This window comes from Motacilla alba, chromosome 1 (assembly GCF_015832195.1).
Source record: "Motacilla alba alba isolate MOTALB_02 chromosome 1, Motacilla_alba_V1.0_pri, whole genome shotgun sequence".
Taxonomy (NCBI): Eukaryota; Metazoa; Chordata; class Aves; order Passeriformes; family Motacillidae; genus Motacilla; species Motacilla alba.
In genome coordinates, this window is record NC_052016.1 from 56,647,399 (window position 1) to 56,656,191 (window position 8,793).

General features: G+C 47.5%; 1 protein-coding gene across 1 annotated transcript; it reads right to left on the reverse strand.

Moving 5' to 3' along the window:
• Positions 1 to 79: 79 nt before the first annotated feature.
• HMGB1 (high mobility group box 1) lies at positions 80 to 8,793 on the reverse strand. The gene is made up of 5 exons (XM_038128320.1): positions 8,598 to 8,793; positions 5,648 to 5,810; positions 5,218 to 5,363; positions 4,068 to 4,242; positions 80 to 2,048 (listed from the first exon to the last, which is right to left on the reverse strand). Exons 2-5 carry the CDS (start codon positions 5,795 to 5,797, stop codon positions 1,872 to 1,874), a joined length of 648 nt encoding a protein of 215 aa, XP_037984248.1. The 5' UTR covers positions 5,798 to 5,810; positions 8,598 to 8,793; the 3' UTR covers positions 80 to 1,871.

The following is an 8,793-nucleotide window of genomic DNA, read 5'->3' on the forward strand; positions in this document are numbered from 1 at the left end:
GATGTACATATCTGAGAACACCAACACACACAAAAAGCCCCAAATCCTTAAGGTATTAAGTGAGCCATTTAACTAAGTATTTAAAACCTCTGCAATTATTAGTTTATTAGTATCATCCAGGATTTCAGATGTTCAATATTTCTCCTGAAGTTATACATAAATGCAAATTGAAATAAGAATCTGAAAGTCAAAATTGTATAACAAAACAATACTCCATCACAAAAGCGTGTAAAATTACAAGAATGCTTTTTTTGTTTGTTTGTTTTTAAACACTGGCACTTAAGAGAACCATAATTTTGTAACCACAAAATTGCCGAATTGTCCCCCAAACTGGTAAGCAGGTATATGTGAAAATAGTTACAGCTGCCAGCACTTGAAGTTTTACTAAATATGCAAAAAACCCCTTAGCTTTGGTTTTGGAAGAGAACTGTATTTGACCAAATTAGACATTGTTGGTATACCATAAACATTTAACTTTTTAATGCAAAATTTAATAAAATGTACTTTTCCATACAACTATATTTAACTTAAAAATGGGCAAACATCAAGAGTGCGGTATAAAACCTAACAGGAAAAATACATCTTATCTCATTTTCAATTTGAGACAATATACAACTTTGTTTAAAGGGCTAAAACTAGAATTTCAAGAATACAAATATGAATTTACATAGATTTAACAAATAATAATGGTACCATTTATAGAAATCTTAGAAAGAAAAATCATTTCTTGTGGGCCCTTTGCTACCAGGAGTCTCATGGTATAAAGCCCGTGGCCATCACCAGACCTGTCACCAAAAAATAATATGGTCATTTCATGCTTTTAACTTTACACATTTTAGGTACGCTCATCGCTCCCAGGTGTTCAGAGATTTACAAATATAACTTCCATTACATGGTAACAGAGTCACACGTGTAAATTTCTCTACACCGCATGGACATACACTCTTCCTATGGGTCCTTCTAGGACAAAATTTAACATTCCCTCCCTCCCCACCCCCCAAAGTATTTAGTTTCTGTAAAATTGAACTCTGTACTTCTCAACTCTCCAAGACTGGTAAACTCATGCAACGCAATAGAATATTACATTTCACAAAAATCTGAACAAGTATCCGTTTGCCGAGATTGAATTTTTGTTGTTTCCAGTTATGGAAGATTTTCATCATATGCCTATATATCTCTTTTCTTACCCTATCATGATAATGCAGGGTATGCAGATCAAAGCTTTGTTTATCAGCTGGTTATATGAAAGATGAAAACTGTAATATTCCCGTGATCCCATACGGGCATTCAATAAAGCAAAAGATGAGTTCCCCTCAAAAGAAAAAAAAAAAAAAAAAAAAAAAAAAAAGAGAGAAAATAAAAAGTATGATTCTCAAGGGCACCTATTAAAAGGACAACAATACTAATAAAAAAAATTGTATTTACTTAGAAGCATTCAGAATGTCAACAAAACAGCTGCAATTTTTTTTCTTCCTTTTTGCAATTACAGAGTGGTATTCAGTTAACAGAACAACAATTATTTTTTATGATGCATCAGAGACAACTGAAGATGAGAAATGAACTACATCCCCAAATATAACTAAATTTGTGCTGTGCACCAACAAGAACCTGCTTTATAACTCCCATGCCAATTTACAACCCCCACACTGTACCAGGCAAGGTTAGTGGCCATTGAAATACCACTAAGGACAGGGCTATCTAAAGACACATTCGGTAGTGTGTTAACTATACAAAAAAAGAGACACTGTACAGTTTAAAAACAAATCTTACACAGCCTTACATTTCAATTTTTTTTTTCTTTAAAAGGAGTGAGTTGTGTACAGGGGGGTTAAATGCTTTATAGACAAGAAAGAAATTGCTCTAAAAGAGACTTATTCATCATCATCATCATCTTCATCCTCCTCTTCTTCCTCCTCTTCATCATCTTCATCCTCTTCATCTTCATCCTCATCCTCCTCCTCTTCCTTCTTCTTCTTGCTCTTCTCAGCCTTGGCAACTACTTTTTTGCCTCCATCAACCTTCCCTTTGGCCCGGTATGCAGCGATATCCTTGGAAAAGAAAAGCAGGAACAATCTCTCAAAGATTTAACCGGCCAAGAGGTCTGAGCAACTTCCACAGAGCACTTGTGAAAGCAGCCACCCAGGTACCTGCCCCTTGTGCACATCCCCTGGGGCAGGACCAGGAGGGAGCAGTGGCTTCAGCTCCGAGGTGAACTGAAGCCAAAGACACAGGAACCCTCTAACACAGAAATGACACTGGCATGCTGCTGCACACTGTGTATGGCTGCTAAGGAATCTCCATTGCTGGGCTTCTGGGAACGGCTGGAAAAGCTGCTACCTCTGATGGTAAAGGCACAGCTGAGCCCACTATCCCACAAGGAAATGAAGTAGGGAGACCTCTTAACTTCCCTTTCTAGCCCTACCGTCTACAATGCCTAAAGAAACACACAGGAAACCCTCGTTTGAGGCACAAACCTGGGATTAGCCACCCAGACGACACCAGAATGACCCAGCCTAACAGCTGCAATGTTATGCCTCAGCAAAGAGCAGCTAGACTGAACTCTGCCTAACAGAAGTTTACAAAATAAAAGGTACAAGAACTTGATTAAAGGGTAGACACTGCCACCTTCTGCATGCAATAAATTTATTCCAGTCATTTGAAACACACAAAATTCAGTTCCTGCTACAGGGAAGTTAAAACCCTACCTGGAAGCACAGTCCTAAAAGCAGATCCCAACTTTATGCCAAAATAGTAAAACCATTAGGTAGGAGAATTGACCCACAAAGCTCACACACACCAGCTACAGAGAAACATCAACACATTCACACAGATGGTTCAAATCTTCAAATATTCCCCACCTAATAAACACTACACCACTAATCTTACTGTTCTCTTGGACTCTCTTAAACTTAGCAGGAAATTTTGAGAAGATCTGATACCCACTAAGTCAAAGGCCAAGCAGTGAAATAGTGAAGACTACTACCCCTTAAAACCCCACATGTAAGTCTAAGAAATAAAGAAATTACTACTGAAAATTAAAATAATATCTGCAAATAAAGACTAATAATTCTATCATTTAGAAAATGTCTGAGTTGCCTTGGCTGTGTGTACAAGCAATTACTATGAAGCTGTACAGAAAGCATCACGTGGGAAAGCTCCTAGATCTGCAACTCCTCTCTGGCACATCAACAGGGCTCCAAGGTTCCACCGTGCACACTATAGTGCAAAAATTTGGAACTTGGGATTTGTCTGCCAGCAGGAGAAATACCCAGAGGAAGATGACAGCACACAGTGGACACAGGTGCTGTGTGCCAGCACAGTGGTCGCTGACCCCTTGTGAAGCATCATCAGGGGATGCCAAAGAGCATCCCTCCTCTTCCCTTGGCTTCCACACATTGGGGTGGGAATCTGCTTCCAGAAATAAAACCATGCGTAGCACAGTCCCGTGTGCACAACACAATTCTACAACTCCAATTATGATGGCAGTGTTTAACCTTAATAATTTAAAAAATTGTATGACAAGGTGCTTCATATGTATAATTAACTAAATTCATTACTAGAAAGGACATGGACACAAAGTAGGTCCAGGAAAAACACATGCCTAAAACTAGCATCTCCATGTTTTGTCATTTTCCCAGGAGTATCCTTTAAAAATCAGCTATGTGCATCAATTACCCTAACATTCAAGGATGCTCACCAGTATCTCCAAAATTAGGGAGAACCAATTCATTCCTTACCAGCATTTCTACTGCTACCAACCCAACTCACATTCTGCTGTGACCTATGGATTTAGTAACAATACAGAACCCATGGTATTTATTCAAGCACCAGTGACAGCTCAAAGTTACAGACAAATGCAAATAGTTCAAGGTAAAGAACTCCAATTTAAGGGTTATGCCAATGAATCATTTGCCCCTGCGTACAACCCTTTGCAACAAATCTAATGAATTATGTCACCAGCATAATATAATTTGCAACATCAGGTATCAGGGCACACAATAAGGAAAAAAAAGTGTCTAAACTGAGGCTTGACCTGCCCAAAGCATGTCCCTAAATGTCAGTGTTACCTTTTCGTATTTCTCCTTCAGCTTAGCAGCCTTCTTTTCATAAGGCTGTTTATCGTCTGCAGCGGTGTTGTTCCACATCTCTCCCAGTTTCTTTGCCACATCTCCAATGGACAGACCGGGATGTTCTCCTTTGATTTTTGGACGAAACTCAGAGCAAAACAAGAAAAAAGCCGAACTACAGAGGAAAAATGAGAGAAGGTTATTTAAATTTTAGACTTCGCTACAGCAGCAACTTTTTGGGACCTTTGCTACTGTTCCTTAAGAGCATTTTTGAAAAAGCACCTAAAAGTGAGACAGACATTGATTACAACGGAAGGTATCACAACTGAACGAGCCACTTTGCAAATTCAATGCACCCTTTTCTCTTAAGTAATGCTGCACATCTGGTCCCATTTTTGGCAGGATCCACAGATAGGCAGATTTTATACACCAGACCCAGAAAAAAGCTTTAGAAATTAAACTAAGTCAATGATACTAGGGCAGCAAATGCTATGTCAAAACTGTCAGAGGTGGGAGGCTGCAATATTTGTTAGAAAAGTAGAATTTCCAGACCACAGAACCAGCCCAAGTAAGAACATTAGCTTGTAAAGGAACTTCCCTGCTCCTTTCAGCATTAACTCAGTTTAAAATACAGATATACGCACACGATAAAGTACTGGTGTCTAGTAGATCAATTTGAAGCCAGTTGTCATTATGTTGTGGCTGAAGTTTTAATTCTCCAAGTTGGTTTTGAGGAAGATCACCCCTCAAACCTGTTCTGTGCAAAAGCCTCAAATTTTAAACTGACTGCCAATCAAAAATTCTGCTCAAGCCAACAGCTGATGAGAGCAGGGCCAGCAGTACTTTACTGCCATATCACACTGGAATTGCTCTCTTAACAGAAATTAAAAAATCAGTCAGAATCACACATAGTCTATTTTTCCATCTACTTTTAAAGGCTGCCATTACTTCAACTTGGATAGTGGGACCGCCTACCTAAAAATAAAAGCTTAGCATTCATAACTAAAATTTCAACCTATCTTTACACCACTGGTGAGGAAGATCATATACTCTTGTATTTCTGAACCTCCTGGATAAAATTACCATTTTATAGATACACACCAGTGTGATGCTCCCAAACAAGACAACCTGAAGCTAGGAATCTACTTACGGAGGCCTCTTCGGTGCATTTGGATCCTTGAACTTCTTTTTTGTTTCCCCTTTAGGTGGTACATAGTTTTTCATTTCTTTTTCATAACGAAGCTTGTCAGCCTTTGCCATATCTTCAAACTTCCCTTTCTCCTTAGAAGACATAGTCTGGAAGGCAATTAGAATCACAGAATACCTTAGAAGGGGCACGTAAGGATCAAAACAGTATTTTAAGATTCAAAAACATACCAAAGCCCATTCCAAAATTTCAGCTGGGGGAGCTAAAGGTAAGACGAGGACAATGGATAGTTACCAATCCCTTTACAACTACACTTCATACTTACCCAAAACCTGAGCTTCCAAAGAAATAACTTACAATCTTGAATGGTATTTGAAAAAACCAGTCATTTAAGGTCTTGTGGCTTTTTTATTTTTTAAGCAGCTATTCCTACCTTCCATCGTTCTGAGCATTTTTTTGAGAACTCTGAGAAGTTCACTGATGCATCTGGATGTTTCTTCTTGTGCTCCTCCCGACAGGTTTGCACAAAGAAGGCGTATGAAGACATTTTACCTCTCGGCTTCTTAGGATCACCTTTACCCATTTTTGCTGATTTTCTGTAAAGAAGCAAATGAGACAGCTTTAAAACTTGTATTTTCAACAAACCAAGGCAGGAAGTAAGTCACAACCGTCACAACCAAGGGTCATGCCAAACAGGACCTGCTGGAGCAGTATTCTGAAATCATACAATGAGAAAAAGATTCCCTTCTGGAAAATTTACTGAAGATTTCTGTCATCCCTGTCTGAGGTAACCTGGATGTAAGCAACCTGAAATCTCAAAGGGCCTTCAGAACGTGCAGTTACGGTCTCCTGCAAACAAGAACTGTCCTTCCAAACAATCTGAAGGCAAGTACTGCAGTGGAGACTGCATACCACAATTATTACGGGTATATTAATCATATGCTTGGGAAGAATAAACGCTATTGAAAGGAGGGAACAAGTACCCAAGTATCCTGTCTCAGTGGCCTTCTGGATTACTGATTTCTTTCTTTACACAGCCCATGTTTCTACCTCTTCCCTGTAGGCCCTGGGTGTTTATTTACAAAATATGTTTTTTATTATTTTCTATAACATATGTTACGACCAATCTTTATGTGTACTGCAAAAGCCTACTATTTGCAGGTATGCCTTGAAATATGGGAATGAAACAGCTCACTTGCTCAAATATGTTATATACTACACAGGGAAAAACACAACATTTATATACAGCCAGCAGAGCAATGCTCAGCAGGAGCACTATCTCACACTTTCAGGGACTGAAAAATACCTTCCTGGGACTTTCACACCCAAGTCAGACATTTGGAGTATTTCTTCATAGCTCCCTGAAAAAGTCACTTGCACCCTGACAAGCTCAGCTTTTCAGCACGAATTAAAAGAAGGATAGGAAAAAAAAAAAAGCGTGGAAAAAAAAAAAAGGGCAGGCGGCGCCTGTCCGTATTGCCACAGAAGCTGTATTTCCTATCGGTTTGGCGGATAGACAGAAACAGATTTCTGCTCTGTGACTAAACACGTCCGGTTTGAAGTTTCTACCAAGTAAACAAGAGGGCTGAAGAAGCAGGAGCCGCTCCTGCCTGCCATGGAGACGCTGCGAGCGCAGGCGGGCGCGGGGCTCGGCCGGGCCGAGGCAGCCGCGGGGGCAGGCGGCAGCGGGGACCCGGGGCGGCCGCGGCCAGGGCTCGGCACCGCGACCCCGGGCTGCCGTTTAAAAGCCTCCTCCTTCCCGCCATTTTGGACGCTTCCCCTATGAGGGGGGCAGAGGGAAACTTCTGAAGTCCCTCAAGAGACCTGCTAGGGGGTGGAAGGGGAAAAAAAAAAAGAAAATAAAGAAAAGAAAAAAAAAAAAAAGAAAAAACTAGTCCCGTTATTAGGGAGAACATGTGTAAGTTTTATTCCGCGTTCAGGCGAGGGCTCGCAGCGGCGAGCACATGCCCAGCAGCCGGACACCCACCGGGGTGCAGCTGCCCGCCGGCGGCGACCCCCGGCCCCGGCGGGACAAAGCGTTCTCCCGCCGCCGCCCCCGTCCCCCCGCGGCGGGGGGAGCGTCCCCGCGCCCAGCCCTGCCCGCTCCGGCCGCCATGAGGCGAGGCAGCCCCGGCCTGCGCTCGCTCCCTCCCTGCCGGCCGCGCCGCCGCAGCGGCGGTGTCGGCGGGAGCGGCCGCCATGGCGCAGGCTCCTGGCGGAGGAGGTCACCCGCCGCCGAGCCTCCTTCCATTTTGTGCGCCGAGGAGCAGAGCCGGCCGCTCCCCACCCCCCCGCCGCCACCACACCCCCCGCGGCCGGGCGGGGCGGCGAGCCCGGGCGGCGGGACCCCCGCCGAGAGGGGCCGCGGCGGGGCCGGGCGGCGACCCCCGCCCGCGGGGGCGGCGGTGGCAGCGCAGCCCGGGCGGCGCGGAATGGCCGCTGTGGCGTCGCCCGCTGCCGCCGCCGCGCAGAGAACATGGCTCCTTCCTCCCTTCCCTTCCCTTTGTGTGAGCGCGCCGCTACCCTGGCGCACACGCTCAGCCATTGCAGCCGAGGGAGGGCGGGCGGGAGACGGGGGGAGGTGGGTGGGAGCGGGGGGGAAGAAGATGGGGGAGACCAGCGCGCTTTCAGTGCCTGCCCGAGCCCCGGCGGCGCGGTAGAAGCCCCGGCGGGGACGCCCCGCTCGCTCCATCGCCCCGCCGAGCTGTGCGGCCCCGGGGCTGCCGGCCCCGCGCCCGGGCGAGCGGCGGCTGCTGGAGAAAAAAGTTCCCCCGAACTGCGCCCCCGCCCGCCCGAGCGCCTCCTCTGCTGCTCCGCGCCGCTCGCCTTGTTTTCTCGCTCGCGGCTGCCGTCAGCCATGTTACAGCCGGGCGGCCGCGGGGCCAGCGGCGCCCCGGCCCGCGCCCCGCTTCCCCGCGCTCCCCACCGCCCCGGCGGCGCGGCGCGGCCCGCCCGGAGCTCCTGCCGCCCCGCCGCCTGCCCCGCCGCCGCGGCGATGGCTACGACGGAGGCAGCGTGTAAGCAGCTTACGGCGGGGCACGGCGCGGCCCTCGCCCCCCGCGGCGAGCGACCCCCGGCCGCTCGCCCGGCTCCCATCGCCCGCCTCTGTCTCCCCAGCTCGGCTCCTTGCCTCCCGCCGCCCCGCTCTCCCGAAGTCGCCCGCCGCCCCCGCCCCGCCCCGGCCGAGGGGCTCGCCGCCCGGGAAAGGGTCTCCCGGGCACAGCCCCGCTCGCCTTTGTGTACGGACGTCCGAGCCGGCGCTGCCCCGCGCTCCGCGGTCATGCAGCGGCGGCGGCACGACGGCCACCACAGGCTCACCGCCCGGCTGCGAGCGGGCGGGCGAGCGCGCCCGGCCGGCCCAGCGGCCCCCGGCGCGTACTCACCCGTGTCAGACAGAGTCGGCACGCAGCCCTCGCTCGGCCCCGAGCCCCAGAGACGCTCCCACGGCCGCCCGCCCGGCCCCAGCGCTGGCTGGGTCGCTGTGCAGCCCGGTGCACCGCAATGGCTGAGCGCGGGATCGATACGCAGCCTCCTCACACTCGCGGCGCTGGTAACATTACTCTCTGCACAGCCCCGCGC